The 26,818-nt window shown below is 44.0% G+C and overlaps 1 protein-coding gene across 1 annotated transcript in view; it reads right to left on the bottom strand.

Moving 5' to 3' along the window:
- LOC127579050 (N-terminal EF-hand calcium-binding protein 1-like) overlaps positions 1–26,818 on the bottom strand; it is a 129,967-nt gene that overhangs the window by 48,360 nt on the left and 54,789 nt on the right. The window contains exons 3-6 of the mRNA XM_052031682.1: positions 16,052–16,076; positions 15,370–15,478; positions 10,807–10,832; positions 7,310–7,407 (exon numbers count right to left, since the gene is read on the bottom strand). Of these exons, the coding sequence (XP_051887642.1) occupies positions 7,310–7,407; positions 10,807–10,832; positions 15,370–15,478; positions 16,052–16,076 (258 nt within the window). The remainder of the gene's footprint in view (positions 1–7,309; positions 7,408–10,806; positions 10,833–15,369; positions 15,479–16,051; positions 16,077–26,818) is intronic.

The following is a 26,818-nucleotide window of genomic DNA, read 5'->3' as shown; positions in this document are numbered from 1 at the left end:
AATATCACAACAGCTATAAACTTAAACAGGAATGACTTACATCCTTTCTGGGGACCTTAAGTTATTTCGCAGAGCGAAATTGTGGAAATATTTTTTATCACAACAGATGTTGGGTCTGCAACTGTCTGAACGGGTGGGTGGAGGCAAAAACCCCCTTCACATCTAAAGATGACTGTGGGACCACCTGTAATGTAGAGGGCTATAGTCTATGGTCTGTAAAATGGGATTATCCTAAAATCTATTAATGGTCAACATGGACAGAACAGGCCAAATGGCTTCTTCTGTGCTGTAAATTTCTATGAACCTCTGAGATACCAGAGTCCTGCTACAGTAACTACACAGCCACACCTACAAATGGCAATGGGATAATGACAAATGAATGCCCTTGGTTTTGGTGACTGAGGGGCAAATATTGGCCAGGACACCAGGGGCAATTCCCTGAGACTTCATTGGGGGGGATCGTAAATGCGCGCCAGCACCTTTACTTTCTTAGGAGGTTAAGGAAGTTCGGCTTGTCATCAAACACTCTAACAAACTTCTACAGATGTACTGCTGAAAGTATCCTGACTGGTTGCATCATGATCTGGTAGGGCAATTGGAATGCACAGGAACATAAGGCTCTGCAGAGAGTAGTGGACTCTGCCCAATACATCACAGGCACATCCCTACCCATCATCGGTGGTATCCACAGGAGGCGCTGCCTCAAGAAAGCAACATCCATCATCAAAGATCCCCACCATCCGGGTCATACCATCGTCCCGCAGCTACCATCGGGCAGGAGGTACAGAAGTCTGAAGTCCCACACCACCAAGTTCAAGAACAGCTACTTCCCTTCAACCATTTGGTTCTTGAACCAACGGCAAAACCTTAATCACTACAGTGTAGCAACACTATGACCCCTTTGATCACTTTGCACTAACATTGACATTTCTTTGTTCTAATCATGTTTTCTTGTAAAAATCATGTATAATTTATGTTTATGTTTTTCTTGTGAATTCTGCTTATCTGATGCCATGCGCCTGTGATACTGCTGCAAGTAAGTTTTTTCATTGCACCTGTGCACACATGTACTTGTGTATATGACAATAAACTTGACTTTGACTTTGAACCTGTTTAATATCTCATCCAAAGAGTTCCCTCAGAACTACACTAAATACAAGTCACAGCTTGGCTGCTAATAAGCAATCGATGTTTCATGGTTAAGTTACAGGACTAGCAGATGTAATTCTGAACCAATGATCCCGGGACATGAGTTGCAATGGAATTTAAACTCATGTTATTAAATAACTCCAGAATTTACATCAAAATGTGAAGGGTCTGTTACTATTGGATCCTCGGGAAAATGAATCTGGTTCACCAATGTGAAATCTGCCACCCTTTTCTGGTCTGACTTATACGTGACTCCTGACCCACCCATGTGAATGACACTTCACTGCTTTCTCAGTTTCAGGATGGACAACACAGGCCAGCATTGCTTGCAACATTCATATTCTCCGGGTGAATAAATTAAATCACTGTTAGAGAAGGAGTTAAGGCTGACTGACATTTAAGAGGCCTTTAGATAGGCATGTGAATATGCAGGGAAGGGAGGGATATGGACCGTGTGCAGGCAGAAGGGATTAGTTTAATTTGGCATCATGTTCAGCACAGACATCGTGGGCCGAAGGGCCTGTTCCTGTGCTGTACTGTTCTATGTTATATGACACAAGTGGAGGTGGTGTTGGCTGAGAAAGCACTGATACCTGAGGCATAAACGTGTAGCCGACAATTGACCAAGTCCTTGGATTCCTTAAATTCTGGGGCAATTAAAGTGTGCGGGAGGTCCTTACAATGCAAAGGAAATAAATCCAGAATCTCAAGGTTTATTGATCTCTCCATTGATCGGTAGATACAGTGGGATCTTGCCTCAAACTAATGAGTGAAAAGAGTGTCTGAGACAAGCTACTCTGTAAACGTAAGTACTGGCACATCTTTAATTTCTATAAAAACGGCAGTTTCTTGATGGAATTTAGATGACTAACAATAGAGCCATCATAAAGGTGTTACAGTTATAACAGGTTGACCCAGGTTCAATCCTGGCCTCCGATGCTGTCTGTGTGGAGTTTGCACGTTCTGTGACGGTGTGGATTTCCCTGGGTGTTCCAGTTCCTTTCCACATCCCAAACACGCGCTGGTTGGTAGGTTATTTGTCTTCTATGGGCATTTGAGAGAGAATAGATTACAGGGAAGTGGTGGGGAATGGGATTACTCCGTGAGCCAGCATAGACTCATAGAACTGGAACACAGGAACAGGCCCTTCAGCCCACAATGTCTGTGCTAACTGTTACAAACCAGGTTGCTATTTGGTGAATGTTCCTTTCAGGCACCTGGACAGTAGAGTAATAGTGTGTGTGTGGTGTTATCAAGACAGCAAGGCTAATACAACATGCTGGCTGTTTTGCTCAGTGAATCAAAGAGAAAGAGAAAGAGAGAGAGAGAGAGACTGACTGCTGGTCTCTGTAACAATGGATGAAGAACAATAGCTGTGTCTGTCACTACAATCCACGTATGGATTTTTGGAGAAATCAAGTGGAGTCCACATTGTCGTTAACCTGTAGTGGAAAACAGGTATTTCTGTGGGCGGCCTTGTATCGAATGCCTTCGGGGTGGCAGATACTTTGGAACAAAGCAATGGAAATCATCTGAGATTGAGGTGTCGTATGGGTTCCATCGTGGAACATGTGGATTTCGTAATTTCTCTCTACATTTTCTCTACAGTCAACGGTGGTTTTACAAAAAGCCTTTGCTCACGTTTCACCTGATGACTTGCTGAACTGAACTTTGAGAACTATTCCTAGACTTGGGGTTTGGGAATTTGCCACACACACATCTTGAGTTTAGTTTTGGGGATTATGTTTGATATCTAACGTTTTTACTTTTCTTATTATTACAAATAGTTAGTAATAAAATAGTTTCTAACACTTGTACATGACTCGTTGTGTTTCTATTGTTGCTGGTACGTAACAAAATCACGGTGTCAATCCAAATTAATCTCATCTGCATGCACATGATCTATATCTCTCCATTCCCTGCCTGTTCACATGCCTGTCTAAATGCCTGTTAAACACTGCTTTGCATTAATGGGCTGAATGGCCTCCTTCTACATTGTAAGGAAATACGAAACAAAAATATAAAGAACCTGATACATTTTAAGGCTCACTTGTATATTCCATTGCTTCAAGTAGCACATGCAGCAAAAGCAGACTGGAAAACCTAGTAATGTACTCCTAGCCTGGACTTAACTTCCCAACAGATCACCCCTCCTCACCTTCACCCCAACCCCCAGACCCTTGTAATTGCCATTCAGGAGGGTGTGACATGATGGCTGGGCACATAACTTGTGTCGGTTACAGGCACTCTGCAATGACTGCAAGAGGGAGCTGGACTGAAGATCACATCATCTGGTTCAATCACAAACTCTGATCTCTCTCACCTGGACTCACCTATCCCCTGCCTGCATGTGCTCCTCCTCCTCCCCCAACCTTCTTATTCCGGCTTCTGCCCTCTTCCTTTCCAGTCCTGATGAAGGGTCTCGGCCCGAAACGTCGACTGTTTATTTCCCTTCGTGGATGTTGCCTGACCTGCTGAGTTCCTCCAGCACTTTTTCTGTATTGCTCCAGATACATCCAGCATCTGGTCTCTTGGATTGGATTCAATCACCCAAGGGGCATCATTGAGGAGCTTCCCCCTAATGGTCCTGTTATTTTTCTGCTTTCTCTCTCTCTCCCGAGTGCTGAAGTGGAGAGGTTGACTAAGGGGGAGTCTCAATCTGTCTCTAGCCCCTATGAAGTCTAATTAGTTCCTGGTCATGAGAGAGTGATAAATGGATGAGAATGGACTAAACGCAGGCACTCATCTTTCACAATGAGCTAATGATTTATGAGAATGAGCGTTCTGATGGAAGGCCATCAAGCTGAAATGCTAACTCTGTTTCTCTCTCCACAGATGCTGCCTAACCTGATGAGTACCCCCAGCATTCTCAGTTTTTATTTTAGATTTCGAGCATCTGCAGTTTTTTATTCTTGTGTAAATGTTACTGAGATCTATTAGCAGCCATTTTTTACGAGCAAATTGCATATGAAAGGAATTTAACGTGCGACTGCAGTTGCATCTTACACTGATGTCCAAGGACAAATAACATCAGTATGTTTCGCAGCTCTGTGACACCCAACCAGGCTACTGGTAGTCTCTGTTGTAATGCAGGGAGCACAGTAGATTATTTGCACACTGAAAGCTTTGATAAATATTGAAGGGACAAAGACCAACTAATCTGCTTTAATAATGTGAATTGAGGGATTAATATGAGCCAGAAGACTCACGTCTCAGAATAAGGTCGAATTAATGTCGGTAAGGGAAGAATGGTGTGGTGTGCGAATTGTGATGTCAATACATGCTCCAGGAATGTCAGGAACACTGAGGTAAATTGCCCACAGAAATTCCTGAGCTAATTTCACCCAGAACTAATCTGGGTTCAACTGCTTCTGGGTGGGATCTGCTCATAAAAAAGGACACAGTGGATCCAATTTCCATGCTGGTTTTGTCATCGATAGAAGCTATTCCTAAGTGTAAGGGGAACCATGGCCAAATCTCCTACACACTCAGCTGTCGTCCACTGAATCCAAACACAGTGTGAAATTCTGCCTGAAAAATGTGTAAAATTAACTCATAATGAATCAGAAAAATGTTTAGATAATGATTTCCAAAAGAATATCAGTTTGTCAATCCCTATGTGACTCAGTCCGGTCTCACACTTACTCAATCATTGACTATTTTAGTGCTCTACGGTAAAATATGGGAAAAGGAATCCTTTGTCTCAGCTCTCTGCACACTTGAGTGTGTCCAGCTCTCTGCACACTTGAGTGTGTCCAACAGTGAACACTCTTAAGTACCTCATTCAGACTCCAAAGCTGAATGGTAACAGTGGGGCTTTAGGCATCTTGATCATGGATTCATGGAGTTATAGAGCATGACAACAGGCATCATGGAAACCAGCCTCCCCTCCATGGACTCTGTCTACACCTCTCGCTGCCTTGGTGAAGCAGCCAACATAATCAAAGACCCCACCCACCCAGGTCATTCTCTCTTCTCTCCTCTCCCATCAGGCAGAAGATACAGGAGTCTGAGGGCACGTACCACCAGGCTCAAGCACAGCTTCTATCCCGCTGTGATAAGACTATTGAACGGGTCCCTTATACGATGAGATGCACTCTTGACCTCAAAATCTACCTTGTTATGACCTTGCACCTTATTGTCTACCTGCAATGCACTTCTCAGGAGCTGTAACACTTTACTCTGTACTCTGTTATTGTTTTTACCTGAACTACCTCAATGCACTCTGTACTAACTCAATGTATCTGCACTGTGTAATGAATTGATCTGTATGAATGGTATGCAAGACAAGTTTTTCACTGTATCTCGGTACAAGTGACAATAATAAACCAATACCAATACCAACAGACCCTTCAGCACAACTCATCCAAGCAAACCTAGATGCTTACCTACGCTAATCCCACTTGCCTGCATTTGGCCCATATCCCTCTAAACCATTCTAATGTTTCCCCAGGCTGGGGTGTCTAGAACCAGGGGGGTCACAGTCTCAAAATAAAGGATGGGACCTTCAGCACTTCCATTAGAAGATTGTGTTCGAAGGGTAGCGAATCCTTGGAATTTTCTCTCCGAGAGGGTTTTGCACACTCAGTCACTGAATATATTCAAGACTGATAGATTGTTAACAGAATATGGGGTTAGAGCAGGACTGAGATAAAAATCAGTCTGGATTATGGACCTTCTATTGCTTGTGCTCTTATGTGACCGCTTCACACTCAGAGAGACCGGCGAATGAATTTCACCTTGCGTTTCAAATTTTCGGTTGCATTCCGCGATCAATTTTTCTGCTTTAAGTCATAAAAATATGCAGCGTGCAATTAAATTTCAAGGCTGGGGTCTCTACTTCCAGCCTTTCAGTTAGAACCACAACAGAGACACACTTCCATTAAGTTGCTATTTTTGCAGCCGAATATTTTCTGCTACTGCAAGCATTGTAGATTTCCACAGCAGCAAGAAACTTAACAGATCATGACTCAGTGATCCAGTGATGCAAAGCCACAGTCAGACTGCACTGAGCTGGTTCTCATTAATTGCCATCCTGAATACTAACAATGCAGCAGCAGAGAGTTACTGGGAGTCTCCACTTACCCTGGGCTTCCTGAGGCAAGTGACTGACCTCCTAACACCCCAAAGCCTTACTGCCATCAGGAGTGTGCTTGCTTGGATGAGTTCAGCTCCAACAACAGAAAAGCTCAAAACCATCCAGGAGAAAGGGGTCTATAGTTGGCCATGAATTTACTAATGGAATTCCCCTCCCACCCATCCCCCTACAACCACATTACACCACTGATTAACGTACTCTACTAAGCATCTGCAAACAAATACAACTAGTCAGTCAGTCTAGTCTCAACAGCCAGCTTTAAAATGGTGGCTTCTTGTAGTGCAATACATAGTTGGCAACATAAAACATATTTATTGGTGCCAAAAATACAACATGAATTTTTGAATGGGTCTTCAGGGATGTTGCTTTGTTATTGTTGGTAAAAGTGAAAGGTTTAAGCCCTGCTTATGTAACACGCAATATATATTGCTATCGTATCCATCATTGTACTGAATTTCAGAAGCTGAATTCAGCATGGATACGCCATCACTTTGCACATTTAGCAACGTACAACTGGGGATGAATTTCTTCCCTTCAGGAGTTATCAATTTAAGAGAAGCTTCTTTATCCAGAGGGTGGCTGCAATGTGAAACTTGCTTGCAGGATGAACAATTGAGGTGAAGAGCACAGACACATTAAGTGGGAAGGTATCAAGATACAGGGGAGAGGGAGAGAGGGAGAGGGGGAGGAGGGGGGAGAGTCGGTGGGGGGAGAGGGGGAGGGGCTAGGCAAAGGCTGAATGGCTTGTTTCTGATGCTGTGACCTCTATGGCTTGTTTCTGATGCTTGAGAGAATGATTTGCAAAACTGCGGGGAAGAGCAATGGAATGGGATTGACTGAACTGCTCTGCAAGGAGCTGGCATGGACTTGATGGGCCAAATAGCCTCCTTCTCTGCTGTAATTGTTTCCGTTAATTTGATATCAGTTGCAAAACGTTATTGCAGTGTGAACCATGATAGCATGGGAAGTGTTTGCAACATGGGAGAGGATTGGGAATGTTATGAAGGATTAATAGCCTCTTTGAGATTTGATTGCATCCACCCTGGCCACATTGTAACGTACCTTTTTGGTTTTGTCCATGGCCTTGAGAATCGAGATATTGAGCTGATCCAAAGCAGATAGGACGCTTTCATACTCTCCCATGTGCTCAGAAAAATACTCTGGAAATACAAAAGTTACAGCTTTCAGTTCTCCTGTACTCAGGGCAACTAATTTATCTTTATCACTTTATACGAGAGTGTGGATTGCAGGATGCCCCAAAGTGGTTTGCAGTAAATTAAATGCACTTGAATATGTTGGCCCTGTTGCACAATTTCTGCACAGCAAGCCCCCACAAACAGCAATGTGATAATGACTGTACAATCAGTAAATAATCCATTGGCCAAGAGCTTCCACTACTGATGCCTTTTGTCTCTGACGTGTATGTAGGGATTGGGCAGCGCAGTGGCACAGAGGTTAACACTGCTGCCTTGTAGCTTCAGGGGTTCCAGGTTCAATCCTGACCTCAGGTACTCCCTGTGCGAAATCTGTACATTCTCCCTATAACCATGTGCATTTCCTCCGGGTGTGCTGGATTCCTCCCATGTCCCAAAGACTCACTGGCACATTAATAATAATGACACATGAATGATAGAAAAATAGGGGGCTACGTGGGAGGGAAGGGTTCGATAGATCTTAGAGCAGGATAAAATGTCAGCACAACATTGTGGGCCGAACGGCCTGTACTGTTCTATGTTAATTGGCCACTGCAAATTATGCCTGGTATAGGTTGTAGCAGGAGATTCAGAGGGGAGCTGAGGGGCATGTGAGAGAGGTTGCAGGGAAATGACTGGGGGGGGAATGAGACCAGTGGGAATGCTCTGAGAGGTTGAGTAGACTTGATGGGCCAAATGGCCTCCTCCTATGTTGCAAGGAAATAGGAGGATTCGGGAATATTTGGGGTTGGTTTGATGCACAGTGTGGACAAACCGTCTCTACTCACAAGCAAGGCTAATGCCCGTATTGGGAGCAAGTTGCTGGAGTGTTATTACTGCCCCTTGATTAACACTTCAGTCAATACTTTAGGACTAAATCAGTGGACAAAGATTTTATATACTTACATAAAGTTCTCTGTTTAACCATGTGCTAAAATAGATCTTTTCAGTTCAACATTAACAGGCAATATGAAAAATACATTTTACTCTGCCTACCAGCACTTAATTCACTTTAATAAGCAATGACGTTTCAAAATGGCTTTAATCCTGATCTTCATCCACATAATACTAAATCTCAACTACTGAGTGAATATTGCTTCCGTCTACGAGGGAACTGATCATTGGGATTGCAGCCAACAGAAATACAACCACATTTTGCTGCAATCCTGAGGACACTGTGCCCCATAGGGGGTTTATTGCTGAGGATTATTCTTTCTTCACTGTGTGCATGGATGAGATGCATGGTCCCAGTGTCCGGGACTGAGTGTAAAGTTCCAGCAATCGCTAAGATGACCGCAAGCTTCACAACCCTACACAATGCTTATTAACAGACAGGTACTGTTTGAATGAAGCAAAAAGAGGGGCATTTGGGGTGCCTGAATCTGCAGCTGGTTCTGTGACAAACACAACACACAGGGCGGCACGGTAGCATAGAGGTTAGCGTAACGCTATTACAGCGCCAGCGATCAGGGTTCGATTCCCGCCGCTGTCTGTAAGGAGTTTGTACGTTCTCCCCATGTCTGTGTGGGTTTCCTCCGGGTGCTCTGGTTTCCTCCCACATTCCAAAGACGTACGGGTAGGTAGGTTAACACAGGTGTAATTGGGCGGCGCGGGCTCGTTGGGCCAGAAGGGCCTGTTACCGTGCTGTATAAATAAAGTTTAAAGGACCAGGTTGTAGGGGATGCTGGGGTGGTAACACTCCCTCCCCTTAAGCACTCTGAAAGTTAAATCCTACTAACCCAGCAGTGTTATTTCACTGGGTCACTTCATCGGTTCTAAAGTGCTTTAGATCCTCTTCGGGTGTGAAAGGTTATGTAAATGTAAATACAAAAGGTGGTTACATTAATGCATTGGTTTCTCCACATTATCTTCTTTGTGTTGTTTTCATGGTCACAAAGTCCCACGTGTCAGATTGATCAAGGAAGTAAAAACCCAAAGGATCCAAGGAAAAGTAGCAAATTGGAAGAAAAAATGTCCCAGTGGCTAAAAGCAAAGTGTAAATGCTGACAAGAATCTTAGTTACTGATAAGATATCTTTATTAGTCACATGTACATTGAAACATACAGTGAAATGCATCTTTTTTGTGTAGAGTGTTCTGGGGGCAGCCCATAAGTGCTGCCACGCTTCCGGCGCCAACGTAGCCTGCCCACAACTTCCTAACCTGTACGTCTTTGGAATGTGGGAAGAAACCGGAGCACCCAGAGGAAACCCACGCAGACACGGGGAGAACGTACAAGCTCCTTACAGACAGTGGCCGGATTTAAACCCGGGTCACTGGCGCTGTAAAACGTTACGTTGAAGGGTTATACCATGCTCTTTGCTTTTAAATTAAAATTATGTGAAAGTAAATTTAAATGATGTGAATAAATGTGAACAGGACAAACAGAGAAACAGATCAAAGGATGAATTTCCCTTTGAAGGAAGTCAGTAACTAAGGGACATGGGTTTAAGTTCATGACTTAGCAGGATGCGAGGAGAGTTGAGAAAAAAATACTTCTGCTCAATGGGTGATTGGGGTCTGAAGTTCTCTGTCTGAAAGGGTGAAAGTTGTGGACACAGCCCAGTCCATCACGGGCACAGACCTACCCACCATCGACAGCATCTACAGGAGGTGCTGCCTCAAGAAGATGGCATCTGTCATCCAGGATCCCCACCATCAGGGTCATGCCCTCTCCTCGCTGCCACTGACAGGCAGGAGCTACAGAAGCCTGAAGTCCCACACCACCAGGTTCAGGAACACCTACTTCCCTGCAACCATCAGGTTCCTGACCAACCTGCACAATCTTGTGCATATACAATAAACTCGACTTGACTTAGTGGAGGGAGAAACCCCCCCCCCACACTTAAACTGAACCAGGGTGAGCACTTGAAGAACAATTACCGATCGAGAGCAGGGAAGTGGGATTAATCTATTGCCCGTTTTTGACCAGTGTAGACACAATGGGCCAAACGGCCTCTTCCTGGCTGTAAACTCCTCAGATTCTGTTTGCTCTACACGTGAGCGACGAGGAGAATGGAACAGTAAGTAAATGACTTGCATTCTTTGATGCTGTTCGCCCTTCACATCATCAGCAGGCCCCAAACTATTGACGCACAACCTTGTTCAACACGTTCCAGGAAAATGGCCAGGAGCTACCTCTTTCTTAAGGTTGAAAGATCAGATTTGACAGATTGACTGAGTGCGTGGAAGATGCGTCTCTTCAGAGGAAACGGCAGCAGGTCTGGGGGTTGTTAAAGAGCCTAAGTACACGAGTTATTGCTGTCATTACTCCCTGAGGATCGATCCAAATGCAAATCATTAAGTGAAATAAAACATCAGAAGGAACTGGCAGAACAGGAAAGGGAAAATAATACTTGTGACTTACCACACAATTCTTCCGTGTCCAAGTTACTGTTGTAAGGATTAAGAAAAATTAAATTAGAATGACACAAGCAACAGCTATTATTATTAAAAATGTTAACTGTAAATGTAAATATTTAAAGCTGCAATGTAACAATTTAATCTTAATAAGCTCAGCTTGAGTTATGGATGATGGTGACTTCTGGAGTCATGGAGAATTATAGCACAGGGATAGGCCCTTCGGCCCAGCAGGTCCATTAACGCTAGTCCCACATTAATCCTATTTTTTTATTCTCCCCACATGCTCATCAACTCCCCCTCGATTCTACCACTCACCTACACACTAGGGGCAATTCTCAGTGACCAATTATCCTACCAATCTACATGTGTTTGGGATGCAGGAGGAAACTGGAGCACCCGGAGGAAACCCACAGGGTCACAGGGAGAACGTGCGCGCTCTCTGCACAGGAAGCACCAGAGGTCGGGATTGAACCTGGGACTCCGGTGCTGTGAGGCAGCGGCTCAACCAGCTGTGCCACTGTGCTGTTCTATCAACCCTTTGTACATGTTACTGAATTTTACTGAAGTTAACTGAAAACAAAATGGGAGTGTTACTGAGACATAATCCAGACGTGACCCTCCGGATGAGATCCTATAAACGTGATCCCTCAGACCATTCCCTCTATGGAATGGAACAGAATTCCCAGGCAAAAGGGTACAGGTCCTTTCCAGGTTACGGACACCCGACATGTGTACAGCCTGCAAATATAGAACAGTACAGGCCCCTCGGTCCACGATGTTGTGCTGACATTTTATCCTGTTCTAAGATCTATCTAACCCTTCCTTCCCACATAACCCCCCATTTTTCTATCATTCATGTGTCTATTTAAGAGTCTCTTAAATGTCCCTAATGTATCTGCCCCTACAACCTCTGTAGGCAGTGCGTTCCACACACCCACCACTCTCTGTGTAAAAAACTTACCCCTAACATCCCCCTTATACCTTCCTCCAATCACCTTAAAATTATGCCCCCTCGTGTTAGCCATTGTCGCCCTGGGAAAAAGTCTCTGACTGTCCATTCGATCTATGCCTCTTATCATCTTGTGCACCACTATCAAGTCCCCTCTCATCCTCCTTCTCCCCAAAGAGAAAAGCCCTCGCTCACTCAACCCATCCTCATAAGACATAAGCGAGTGTTTGGGAGACTAGTGGAATGGACTTGCCAGCTTCTGCAGGGATCTCACAAACAGTTCACCGGAACGGAACCTGGGAACAACCTATAGGGTACTCCGCCCTTTAAGCTAGACGCAGGGTTTAGTTAGACCGTCTCTATCTTAACACCAGCTTTTACTTTTATTCATTTACAGAACAGGGGCATTGTTGGCCATCTTCCTGAACCTGTACAACTTGCATCTGCTCTCTAACCATTAATAGCTTTTCCTAACAAAAACCTTTGGGAAACAGTTTTCACACTTCTAAACAACCCACTAGCACTAGACGTGTTTGTCGGAGGGGAGGACAACTGCAGACTGCCACCACCCTTTGCTTCATGGCATCACCTTATGAAAATCCTCACATTAATGCAGTAAAACTATGACTGGGCTGTCAGGGCTGTGGTGGTATTGGACTGGCGGATGTTTTGGGTGATTGAATATCATTCAAATTAATCCCCCAATGCACCTTTAATTCACTTCTTTTAGATATTAGAAAGTACATTGCCATCCCTGGGTTATGAACACCTGATTTGTGGACTCCCCTACATATGAATGAGCTTCCATAATATTATTAAATTCAAAAGTCTGACATATGTACTTGAGCTTGTTTCTACCAATGGCAGAACTAGTTTCCCCTCTCTCCCCACTTTTAGTAATTGCTTTTTCTTATCTGTATTATGTGCTTTTGGTGCCAGTCATTACAATACTGTGGAGGTATAGAGTCATAGACTGATACAGCACGGAAACAGGCCCTTCGGCCCAACTTGTCCATACCGACCAAGATGCCCATCTAAGCTAGGCTCATTTGCCCACATTTGGCCCTTATCCCTCTAAACCTTTCCTATCAATGTACCTGTCCAAGTACCTTTTAAATGTTGTTAATGTACCTGCCTCAACCACTTCCTCTGGCAGCTCATTCCATATACTGACCACCCCCGGGTGAAAAAGTTGCCCCTCAGGTTCCTATTAAATCTCTCCCCTCTCACCTTAGACCTATACCCTCTAGTTCTTGATTCGCCAACCCTGGAAAAAGACAAGCACGCATTCACCCCATTTTTTGCCCCTCATGATTTTATACACCTCTATAAGATCACCCCTCATTCTTCTACACTCCAATGAAAAAAGTCCCAACCTGCTCAACCTCTCTCCATAACTCACTCCCTTGAGTCGTGGCAATATCCTCGAAGATCTCCTCTGCACTCTTTCCAGCTTAATGGCATCTTTCCTATAGCAGAGTGACCAAAACGGAACACAATATTCCAAATGTGACTTCACCAATATCTTGTCGAGATGTCACATTGAGTGATTTTTGTGGATTTTCCAACTTATGGACAAAAATCAACTTATGGATGACTGTAAAAACAGAACCTGTTCATCACTCAAGAATGGCCTGTATTATAATACATTTTCCAGTAAAGCCCTTAAAAGGAACTTGAAAGGGAACCAGGGTCTCAAAGAGTTGAAAGAAGCCCAGGAACCGAGGCTTCAGTGCATTAAAAGGGAACAAAGGATCCAGGGCCCAGTCCGTGGAAAGGTGGATGGACAGGTAGTGTTGCAGAGGCAGGGAGTCTGCAGAAGGACTTGGACAGGTTGGAGAGTGGGCAAAGACGTGGCAGATGGAATACAGTGTAGGGAATTGTGGGGTTATGCACTTTGGTAGGAAGGATAAAGGTGTAGACTATTTTCTAAATGAGGAGAGAATTCGAAAATCAGAGGTGCAAAGGGACTTCGGAATCCTAGTTCTGGATTCCCTCAAAGTTAATTTGCAGGTTGAGTCGGTAGTAAGGAAGGTAACTGTAATGTTAGCGTTCATTCCGAGAGGACTAGAAGATAAAAATCAAGGATGTACTGCTGAGGCTTTATAAGGTGTTGGTCAGACCGCATCTGGAATACTGTGAGCAATTTTGGACTCCATATCTAAGGAAGGATGTGCTGGCGTTGGAGAGGGTCCATAGAAGGTTCACAAGAACGATCGTGGGAATGAAAGGCTTAACATACAAGGAGCGTTTGAAGGCTCTGGGCCTGTACTCACTGGAGATCAGAAGGATGAGTGGGGGGGAATCTCATTGAAACCTATCAAATACTGAAAGGCCTGGATAGAGTGGACGTGGAGAAGATGCTTCCATTAGTAGGAGTGTCCAAGATCCGAAGGCACAGCCTCAGAATAAAGGGAGATGAGGAGGAATTTCTTCAGCCAAAGGGTGGGGAATCTGTGGAATTCATTGACATGGGGGGCTGTAGAGGCCAAGTCATTGGGTATAGTTAAGGCAGAGATTGATAGGTTCTTGATTGATAAAGGGGTTAGCAGTTATGAGGAGAAGGCAGGAGAAAGGGGTTGAAATAAAATCAGCCATGACTGAATGGTGAAGCAGACGATGGGTTGAATGGCCTAATTCTGCTCCTATATCTTATGAAAGGGAGTGCGGCTAACATCACCTAGTCGCCAGATGCCAAACCACAGGGATTTTCCATTAGTCAGTCAGCAGGTTATCGGAGTTATGCTGTATTGAGGTTAAGTCCTCTTGGTTTGGAATCAGGCACCAGATTTTATATACGGCAGTGTTAGTGAGGCAGGAGCTCGCAACGGTCCACATCTTACAGCCATAGTCATGGACAAAATCATTGGTCAGGAAGCAAAGAAATCCTGCAGCTGCCGCAAACCTGAGATATGAACAGAAATTTCTGGAAGTCCTCAGCAAGTCAGGCAGCATTCGTGGAGAGAGTTAATGTTCCAGGAAGAGTTGGACATCAAGCATGATGTTGCAGAGAAGGGGAGAGGTGGAGAGGACAAAGGGAAGGTCTATGATAGGATGGAGACCAAGAGAGGCTGAATGACACAAGTGATGGTGGTGCCGGCTGGGAGAGGGCTGTTAATCACAGCTGATCTGTCTGAATGAGGTGCAGAGGGAAGTGAATGAGACTTGAGGAGAGAGAAGGGAAAACAGTACTGTGAGATATACAATACTGCGGATGCTGGAAACCTGAAATAAAAGAGAATGCTGGACATACTCAGCAGGTCAAGGAGTATCAGTGTAGAAAGACAAACAGAGCTCATGTCAGGAGCTGATGACCTTCCATCAGAACTGATACAAACTAGAAAGGCTGGTTATCTGAAATTGTTGAATTCAAAGCAGAAATTAAATTATTGCCACTTTTGGTCATTTTTTATGAAAATAAAATCAATTGTGGCATATGTGCTGCTTACAGGAGGCATGTGGGAGTTAGACTTGGTGGTAATCAGGTGTTGTGTCAACCAGGAACAACAACCCCTTCCCCTGTCCTCCCTGTGAACTACCTGGGTCGTATTGACAGAAAACAACACAACACCAATCCTATCCCTTGGTCTGTGGGAAGAAGTGAAGGGTGGTACTCACTCAGTATGGTGTTTATCGATCTTGTGAAACAGCTCCCGTAATTCATCAGTGCTCAGGACGCCATCGGCAAAGTAGGCCTTAAACTCATCGAAGGATAATTTTCCATCATCTGTAAGAGGCAGGCAAGGCGGGCTGTAAAATTATCCACAAGGTTTCGCAGCATTTGGTGGATCTTAGCACAGTCTAATACATTCACACAAGACCTGGCCATTAATGCACACGTGTGCCAGTAATGCACATGTGCTAGGGTGCAGTGTGTGGTACACTGTTAGCGTGCAGTGTGTGGTACACCGTTAGTGTGCAGTGTGTGGTACGCTGTTGGTGTGCAGTGTGTGGTACACCGTTAGTGTGCAGTGTGTGGTACGCTGTTGGTGTGCAGTGTGTGGTACACCGTTAGTGTGCAGTGTGTGGTACGCTGTTGGTGTGCAGTGTGTGGTACACCGTTAGTGTGCTGAGTGTGGTACACTGTTAGTGTGCCAGTGTGTGGTACACTGTTGGTGTGCCATGTGTGGTACACTGTTGGTGTGCAGTGTGTGGTATGCCGTTATTATGCCGTGTGTGGTACACTGTTAGTAAACTGAGATTAGTCTACAGTTCCCATGTTTCCACTGTCAATTATCCCTGTAAAATATTTAAAAGATGCAGACAAAAACTACTAAAATAGGACATTTTGTCAACTCACCATTCTTGTCCGCCCTTCGAAATATCTGCAAACGGTAAGATTGCAAACATTAATCTCTCACAATTCACACCTCTGGACAGTGACAACAGCCGCCGCATTGTAACTAAAGCAGGATACTTCTGTTGAATCTGTATTAAGAACTAAGTTGTCATCTGGTAATAACGTTAATTCTGGTCAGAATGAAGTAGGAAAGTCCTAGAAAGGGTACACCAGGTGCAGGGAATGAGGGGCTTCAAGCTGTGAGACTTGACAGAAGAAGCTGGTGCCATTCTCCTTGGAGGAGATTTGATAGAGGCAGGCATGACCTTGAAAGTTCCAGATTAGGTAGAGAGATGTAAATTGTTTTGTTTCCATTAGTGAATGGCTCAAGAACAAGGGGACACAAATTCAAACAATGAGCATAACATACGGAGGAGGTGTGATAGAATTTTTTTTACACTGAGTGGTTATGAGCTGCAATTCATTGCCTGTGTGGAGGAGAGAAGGAGCAACAATCAGGACTTTCAAAAGAGAAACAGAAAGGCAATTGAGGAAAAATAACCTGCAGGGCTTCAGGATGGAGTGGGGAATGAAGCTGATGAGACTGAAGTGAAGGCCGTCATCAACTCAATGGGCTGAATAGCCTTTTTCTGCACTGTAACAAATCCTTGTGCTCTTTGATAAGCATAAGTCTGGTTCATAGATGATTTGCAACAAAAGTATTTGGCCTTTATTGCAAGCAGGTCAGTGTCCAAAGAAACAAAGTCCTGCTGCAGTTGTACAGGGTAGACCACATTGGAGTACTGTGTGCAGCTTTAGTCTCCGTACCAGGGAGAGGGTCTGCCTACCTTACAGTGCAGTGTGGTTTTGCTGGACTGATCCTGGAGGTGAGGGGCTTGCCCAATGTGGAGAGGTTAGGACTGAACTGGAGTTTAGAAAATCTCAATAGGATATTCAACTTTCTAGGAGGGACTGATGGTAGATAGTGAGCGACTGTTTCCTCCAACTGGAGAACGAGCTGAGCCTCAAAGTTGGGATCCACTATTGTGGACTGAGGGTTCTCCCTCTACCTCTCCCTGTACCTCTTTGATTTTCCCTCTTTCTCTCTCTTTTCTTTTTCATTGGCATCCTCTGTCCCTTTCTCCTTCTCTTTCTCTATTTCTCTCTGCCGCCCCCCCCCCATTTCCCTTTCTCTTACTCTGTCCCCCCTCTGTTTCCCTCTGTTTGTCCCTCTCCCCCCTCTGTTCCCCCTTCTCTTTTTCTCTTTGTCCCTTCCCCCCCCCTCCTTCCCTCTCCCTTTCTGTGCCACTGTTTCTCTATCCCCCTCTGTATCCGTTTTTCCCTCTTGCTCTCTGTCCCTCTCCCCCTTTCTCTCTGTCCTTCTCCTCCCTCTGTTTCTCGCTCTCTCCCTCCGTCCCTCTTTCTGTCCCCAACTCTCCCCCTCTCAATCTCTGGAACTAAGTGCAATGCTCAGAGGGCTGGCCAGTCTTAGAGTATATTCAAGTCAGTAGATTCTGTATCAATAAAGAACCAAAGGATTTGGGGATCGAGTGCGGAAGTGAATGGAGCACAGGACCAGACACCATCTTCCCAAATGGCAGAGAAGGGTCAAGATCCTCCTCCTACCAATTCTTCTATTTTTTATCGTGGAGTCATCACATTTGTAGGCTATTTAGAATGTTCAAGGATCGGATGCACTTGCGAGGGAGATGCTTTCATTGAGAGTCTATTTGGCTCAAACCCAAGTACTGCTGCTCTATACACTGAACTTGGACTCACCCAGTATAATGCAGCTAAATTTACCCAACATCAAAAGAGTATCAACGATGAGCAATTTGTTTTGTGAAGCAGTGATAAGATTGAATATCAATTTCAATTCACCTATTAAAAAATACTTACAATTGAAGGCATGCTCCATCTAGTAGTAACATTACATTGCTCAATAAATAAATAATTGAACCATAATTCTTAATGCTACCATGGCAACTGAGTGAGTCAGCTGGAAGCCAGAGGAGAGTGGAACAATTGAAAAAAAATCACAGCAATTGAATAAACCCCAGTGGAACTGAGACAGGAGTGATGTAGAAAGGATTTCATTACCCATTTAAAAGTAAGTGCAACACAAAGGGATCCTAGGAGTCTGAGTGGTTCTAATAGGATCCAAAGGGCCCTTGTTTTTGGTGTACTTACACACAGACCCAACCGCCCTGTAAAAAATTGCAAAATTGGTCAGAAGGGCGCCAGCTCTAAAACCAGACTTCCATAATTCCTGATGGGAGTTTACCTGATTTCCCACATCTCCAAACACTTCACTCTGCAAGGACCAAGTCTGGTGTCAGCTTTTAAAGGCGCACAGACTTTGTCTGCAATGGAGGAGGGGGGGAGACTGTAGGGGAGTCAGCTCTCGCATTCACTCAAAGGGACAGGCAAGTCCTGGTCTACGAGGAGCATCCTGTGTGTCCGTAGGGTTCGGAGACCCACCAAACCCACTGGAAGAAGAGCCTGCCTGGAGTTGCCAAGAGTCCTCTCTGGTAGGAATGAGATATCCCCAAATAGTGAACTGATCTGAAAGGAACAGTTCCTCAGCTCCTCAGCTCCTCAATCTGCCACAGTGTTCTGCATCCTGTAGAGTGGAGATGCTCACACAGAAGTGTATTTTACGCAGAGGTCTGAGTTCCTTGTGAAGAGCCACGCATCAAAAAATACTGAAATGTTGTAACAAGCCATTGAGATAACTGGAACAGGGTTTCATTCATCCATGAGTTACAATCAGAACAGGTTACCTGGCAGGTTGCAGCGTGGTTTGTTTCAGGGACTATGGTTTTGCAGAGATGCTTTTTATCAGGAAGCTCTCTCTCTCTATCAGGGAGTCCCTTGAGGGCCGTGCCGAGAATCCTTTCCTCCTCTGCTCAGCTGGGAGATGAGGCAGTGGGTGCTGAGCAGGGACATCGCCTGGTGGCCTTCCTCTGCCTCCTGCTCCTCTTCCTCCATCTCAGGGCCCTCGGGCTCCGAGTCTCCCTGCTCCTCTTCCTATTATTATGGTTGAATTATTTACTCCTGGTGCTGCCACATTCTCAGTCTCTACCTCTCTTGGTTGATCCATTATTGTCACTTTAGCACTTCCTTTTGCACTACTTCAGATTGCACTACCATCTATGCACCATTCTGTTGTTTTGCACTCGCTGCTGTATTTATTGTTGTATTTATTATTAACATGCTACTGTTTACTCTGTGAGTTTCACACGAGAAGGAATTCATTGCTCTCTGGTGTATATGGTAATACATTGATCTGATCTGAAACTAATCTGATGTGATCTGACACTGGCTGCGGTCTTTGCTTTGCTGGACTCTGCAGCATGCAATGAGCGATGATGAAGTCTCGATTGACGCAGGCTGCAACCCCCTTCTCGAGGAGGTTACTGGCATTTCCCAAGTTTAAGGAGCAGACAGTCTAACACCTCACCATTCCCTTGGTCCTCTTCGTTTCAACCACTTTGGTTCTGAGTGAAAGGTGCCTGCATGTGAGCTCTTTTAACATGGGGTGGCCATTGCCCATCAGCTGCTGTACAGGCTTGATGGAGCGAAGCTTTGGTCCAACAGGCAAGGTGGTCCAAGATGTCTGGAGACCACACTCTGCTGTATAGACTTTGTATACACAAACAACCACATGGGCATGGACACATACACATGCACACACAAATGCACGTACATGCACATAGTACACACACATTCATAAACCATATACATACATGCATACACAGATGCACATGCATGCACATGTGCGCACATGTGCAAACATGCATGTGCACACACATGCATGCACCACATGCACACATGTGCATACACATGCACATACATGTGCAAAACACATGCACACATGTACAGACATACATGCAAGCACCACATACACAAACATGCACATACATGCACACATGTGCACACACGTGCATTCACACATGTACATGCATGTACAAACACACACATATGTATACAGCACACACACATGTGCATGCACACACACATATACTCACATGCATATGCCACATACACCACACACACACACACACACACACACACACACACACACACACACACACGTCAGTCTTAGTTGCTTACAGTAGTGTGGTCACCAAAATAAAGCCAAAAAAGTCAAAAGTCGAGTTTATTGTTATGTGCACAAGTACATGTGTGCATAGGTGCAATGAAAAACTTACTTGCAGCAGCATCACAGGCACATAGCATCAGATAGGCAACATTCACAGGAAAAACAAACATAAATTATACAAAATTATACAAGAAAGAACATAATTAGAACAAAAAAAACAAAGCCCATTGTGCAAAGTGGTCAGAGTGTTTATGGTGTTGCTATACTGAGGCAGTAATTTGGGCTGTTCAGGTTGGTTCAAGAACCGAATGGTTGAAGGGAAGTAGCTGTTCTTGAACCTGGTGGTGTGGGACTTTAGGCTTCTGTACCTCCTGCCCAATGGTAGCTGTGAAAAGATGGCATGGCCAACCTTGACTGAAAGGGGAGTTAGCCACTCATCTCCACTCTGGCTGGTTCATTAATGCTTTCAGTTTCTCAACTGAACGAAACACGTCAACATCACTCGGTGTTACACTGAATTAATTAATTTAATTTACTTGGGAATTTCTCTGTACTTTCTGTCACCTTTTATATTATTAATCAATTTTGAATCAGAGTTTTATTACTGCTGACAGATATTAAACTAAAATAATATAATTTGTGAAATAGAGTCTTTAAACTTGACTGATGAATTGAGTTGACACAAAGTGATGCAGTGTTATTGTCTAGAAACTGCTACCATTTCCAATGTGTACTGTGTATCACTGCAGGAAGCTTTGTGACTTTTACATGGAATTCATTACGTATTGCACCTACACTGGCTCAAGGTATGACACCCATTGTCTAAGCTGGGAATGAAAAGACAGTGGCTGCAAATTCTAGATGGAACATGGAAGTTGGAAAATAATGTTACTTAATGGCAAATCATGCCAGTTCTGAGTCATCTGTGAGTAGTGTTGGTCATCAGTCCTTAATGAATGGGATGCACTGCATTTAAATATAAAACTGGTTCCACAGTATAGAGTCATAGTGTCATACAGCACGGAAACAAGCCCTTCGGCCCAACTCACCTATGCCGACCAAGATGCCCATCTAAGCCAGTCCCATTTAATTTGACTGGATTTACATTTGCATGTGGGATGGACACGCTGGAGATTCTGCATATGACACACAGCCTCCAAAGATTTTGGACAATAATCAGGGATCCAGGGACTTGCCCATAAACTCCTGGGATGTGGTCCTGCACACCCGTGGGTCACGCAGATGTGTGTGGATGCACTGCACCCGGGTCTTCAGATCAGGTCGGTGATCTTGATACAACAGCCTATCAGTTTCCTTGCACAGGGGATCTCCTAGGAACTATCGTACCCACCCTGGCAAGCTGCAACAGAGACCCTGGTAATTCTACTGGAACCATGGTGGGGGTTTGGGAGCTTCCTTGACGAAATGCCCATCATAAATGGACATAATCTCTGGGCTGCTAAAGTATCTACAAAACAAAGGCTTCACTTGGAAAACTGCTTTGTGCCAAAATTCTTTAGAGTGGATGGGTAATTGATCACTTTCATCGGTCAGGCCACTGAGTATAGAAGTTGGGATGTTCTGTTGCAGTTGTACAAGATGTTGGTGATGCCACATTTGGAATATTGTGTTCAGTTTTGGTCACCCTGCTATAGGAAAGATGCCATTAAGCTGGAAAGAGTGCAGAGGAGATCTACGAGGATGTTGCTGGGATTCGAGGGACTGAGTTATGGAGAGAAGTTGAGCAGGTTGGGACCTTTTTCATTGGAGTGTAGGAAAATGAAGAGTGATCTTATAGAGGTGTATAAAATCATGAGGGGCAAAAAATGGGGTGAATGCGCATTGTCTTTTTACTAGGGTTGGGGAACCAAGAACTAGAGGGCATAGGTTTAAGGTGAGAGGGGAGAGACTTAATAGGAACCCAAGGGGCAAGTTTTTCACCCAGAGGTTGTTCAGTATATGGAATGAGCTGCCAGAGGAAGTGGTTGAGGCAGGTACATTAACAACATTTAAAAGACACTTGGACAAGTACATGCACAGGAAAGGTTTAGAGGGATATGGGCCAAACACTGGCAAATGGGACTAGCTCAGATGGGAATCTTGGATGGAATGGACAAGTTGGGCCAAAGGGCCTGTTTCTGTGCTGTATGACTCTAAGACTCTCTACGAGTCTATGACTCCATGGCAGACAGATGACACTGGTGACAGTGCAGCACTCCTACACTGGTTATCTTCTGGGGTTTTGCATTCAAGCCCCTGGAGTGGGTCTCTGAGACAGAAATCTCTGATGGAAAGGTGAAAGTGGAAACCAGTGAGACACACAGCTAACTAACTATCCACACTATAGTCTATTATTCAAATTACATCTCTTCCCACTAGTCTAAATTTAGAGCTGCAGCTGCTGAATTCTTGGAGGAGTTCTGGACAATAATTGGAACCAACAGCTGCCAGCTCTATACTTGGACCTGTGGGGATAACTGCAATTTATATAATAGGATATAATTTGTACAGTTTAAGATCATGTCCAATTTGATCTTTGACCTCATCTCCTCCCTGCTGTTCCATAGCAAAACATGTAATGTATTCAAACATTGAGCAAGAATAGCACCCGCAATTCAGAAGTTTAACATGTTCTGCTCCATGTAAAAAGCCATTTTGATATTGTGCACTCATCCACTAAAGGGCATTGATAATAATAGGGTTACAATGCACAGTTGCCACATTCTTAAAGTTATAAAGTACAAAAATACATCCCAGACTTGATTATACTTATAGACTGCATAGGTCTCTGGAGTAGAGATTAACAACCTTCTGAGAAAAGAATTCCCTCCTTGTCTCAGTATTAAGTGGTCAACCCCATATATCCTGAAAGTGTGCCCCAATTTCCCCCACCAAATACTGGCCTTACTTTCAGTGGGAGATTGGGGTAATCCCTTTCCATACTTGCAACCTAATGCTGTTATATCTTCTATACCAGAACATTAAAGCAACAAAATCAACCCCATTAGTCCAAAATTTACATTGCTTTTGCCAACTTTAAATGTATCACTGCAGTAGCTTAATTTAATACACTGATTATATCCTCTGGTCTGGGTCTTGGGAAGAGAATCAAATCCCCAAATGAAATGGAAATATCTGGTGGGAGTTGTTCAAATCTGTTTGATTGAAAGTTGTTATTTAAATCTAAAATAAAACAGTAAATGCTAGTAATGTTCAGCACATCAAATCAATCAGCGTCTGTGGAGAAAGAAACCTGAGTTAATGGTTAGATCCCAGGCACTGCGATGTTGTGCAAGCAACTGAGGATAAATTTCCATTCCACTGGCAGCAGACTTTGTCTCAGACTTTAGCTGTCATTGTATCTGTTAACCAGTGAAAGATTGCAAGGATAGTGACAGTAACATGGCATACAAGGTGACAGTAGTTGATGGAGCTTGGTTAGTTCCTCATGTAGTAGAAAATAAAGTACTTCTGATTCCTTGTGCTATACTGTGCTGGTGTGAGGTGAAGGTCGAGTCAGACAAATCAAACAGGGTCTATTTGATAGCTAAGCCTATTTTACAACAAATAGAGTTTAGCTGTGAAGCAAACAGTAAACAGAATCTATTTTACAGCAGAATCCATTCAGAACTTATTTCACAGCAGAGTCTACTATCAGACAACTTATTTACTCAGCAGAGTAGAGTCTATTTTACAGCAAATAGGTTTAATTACCAAGAAAGCGGTAAAAAAAATCTATTTTCCAGCACTCTCTTTACCAAGCAAACTAAAGTCTCATTTACAGTAAAACAGAATCTGTTATGAAACAAACGGCAAACAGTGTATTAACTAAGAAACTTTGCTTTACTAGGTAAAATCTATTTTCACATCATCTATGGACTATAGTACACTGAACCTATTTAAACAGCATCCCTATGCTCTATATTCAAAACTGTAAAACTCTAGAGAGTCTCTTGGTAGAAGGAGGATTATTTCCCCACCATAATGCAGTGAGTCTATGATTCTGGAGTAAGAGAAATCATGTGGCTGAAATCGATCAAATTAAGTTACCACAGTGCCTGATTAATGGGCAAATTATTCAGCCATCGTCATTCTGGCCAGGACATGTGGTCTCAGTGCCTGCAGCTTATTTTCAGTGTTTATAATTTTCTCTACATCCCAACCATATCCAAAGTAGCAACTTCCCCCAAACCTCATTGGTCGTGCAGCTCTTCACTCTTTCCTTCAACTCCCATAGAGATCGCTCTGGTGTTGCTAAGATTAGTCCTGGTCCAGCTACATTGATACTACAGCCAAGAAAGCACACCAATGTCTCTACTCCCTCAGAAGGCTAAGGAAATTCAGCAAGTCTCTGGCGATTCTTACCAAATTTTTACAGATGCACCATAGAAAGCTTCCTACCCAGATACATCACAGCTTGGTACAACAGCTGCTTTGCCTAAGACCGCAAGAAATTGCAGAGAGTTGTGAACGCAGCCCAGTCCATCAGGCAAACCAACCTCCCCTCCATTAACTGCGTCAACATTTCCCACTGCCTCGGGAAAGCAGCCAACATAATTAAGGATCCCTCCTACCCTTGACATTCCCCTTCTTCCTTCTCCCATCGGGCAGAAGAAACAAAAGCTTGAAAGCACGTACCACCAGACTCAAGGGCAGTTTATATCCCGCTGTTATCTGTCTGTTGAACGGACCTTTCGTACCTAAAATTGAACTCTTGATCTCCCAGTCTACCTCGTTGTGGCCATTGCACTTTATTCGTCTACCTGCACTGCACTTTCTCTGTAACTGTAACACTATATTCTGCATTCTGTTTTTTCTTTACAACCTCAATGTACTTATGTATGGAGTGATCTGCCTGGATGACAGGCAAACAAAAGCTTTTCACCATATTTCAGTACATGTAACAATAACAAACCAATACCCATACCAGTGTAGATAGAAAATACAGAAAGCATTGTAGTTAAACATTAAAATGAGTTCAGCTAATTCATAAACAAGAAAATGCAGATGCTGGAAATCTGAAATATAATTCAAAAATGCTGAAAACACTCAGCTGGACTGACGGCATCTGTGGAGAGGGAAACGGTAATTTTTCAGCTCATCAGATGAAAGATGCCCTGAGACATGAGCTCTGTTTTTCTCTCTACAGGTGCTGTCTGATGGCTGAGTGTTTCCAGCAATTTCTGTTTTATTTCAGTTAACTCAAACTCAGTATTTGCATTCTGTAAAAATAACCATCTAGAGATGAGATAAATTCTCTGCTTTACAGCTGTTGCAAATAACAAATCCCAGTTTGCTCTGTTATATTAATTATTTATTTAGCCTTCAGGATACAAATAGAGTTAAGCAGTCTGTGCTGGGACTCAGCTAAGTGCAACCCCATTCTCCAATTAATAGACTGGAGAAAAACACCTTCTGTAATCTGGGTCACAACTGAGCAGGACATGTTGAAGATCTGTTCTGCATCAATGCTGCTGATTGATAGAGTGCTGGAATTGGAATTGGTTTATTATTGTCACTTGTACCGAGGTACAGTGAAAAACTTGTCTTGCATAACGATCGTACAGATCAATTCATTACACAGTGCATCGAGGTAGTACAAGGTAAAGCAATAACAAGAATGCAGAATAAACTGTAACAGCTACAGAGAAAGTGCAGCACAGTGGACAATAAGGTGCAAGGTCATAACGAGGTATCACAGACTGGTGGATTGACCTTGTTCCAAACGAGGAGAGGGGCAATGTGTGCCATGCCAGACTCCTGCCAAAGCCATGAGCATGAAATGGATGCCACTCATCCTTCGGCATTTGTCCTTAAAGGCATCCTCATGCATCAAGGGGAGAGCACTGCTCCTTGTAATAATGAAGGCTGATATAAGGGGCAGTACCAAGGGGCACGCTTTCAAATGAGGCAAAATACCAAGGTTCTGTCCTCAAGGTTGACGTAAATCCATCAACCAACATCATAATAATGCTTCTCATATTTTTTTCTCATGACACAGAAAGGACCATTTGGGCATTCACTCCATGCCAGCTCTCAGAGCGATGCCAACAATCTCATTCCCCCAGTTACTTTCCTGTAACCTATTCTCTCTCACATCAACTCTGCCCTGCACTGGGGTAATTCACCAACCCAATTAACCTATCATCTTAAAATAAGATATCTTTATTAGTCACATCTACATCGAAACACACAGTGAAATGCATCTTTGTGTAGAGTGTTCTGGGGGCAGCCCGCAAGTGTTGCCACACTTCTGGCGCCAACATAGCATGCCCACAACTTCCTAAACCGTACATCTTTGGAATGTGGGAGGAAACCGGAGCACCCAGAGGAAACCCACACAGACACGGGGAGAACGTACAAACTCCTTACAGACAGCGGCAGGAACTGAACCCGGGTCGCTGGCACTGTAATAGCGTTATGCTAACCGCTACACTACCGTGCAGCCGTAACATGCCCAACATAGCATTCCCACAACTGCCCATCTTGCACATCTTTGGGATGTGGGAGGAAACCAGAACATCCAGAGGAATCCCACGTGGTCACTGGGAGAACGTGCAAACTCCACACAGGCAGCACCGGAGATCAGGATCGAACCTAGATCACCAGAGCTGTGAGGCAGCAGCACTACCCACAGCACCACCGTGTCATTTGTGGGATCTTCCTGTGCAGATGTTGGTTCC

This window comes from Pristis pectinata, chromosome 16 (assembly GCF_009764475.1).
Source record: "Pristis pectinata isolate sPriPec2 chromosome 16, sPriPec2.1.pri, whole genome shotgun sequence".
Lineage (NCBI taxonomy): Eukaryota > Metazoa > Chordata > Chondrichthyes > Rhinopristiformes > Pristidae > Pristis > Pristis pectinata.
Note: the sequence above shows the minus strand (reverse complement) of the source record. Positions and strands in the feature narration are given on the sequence as shown.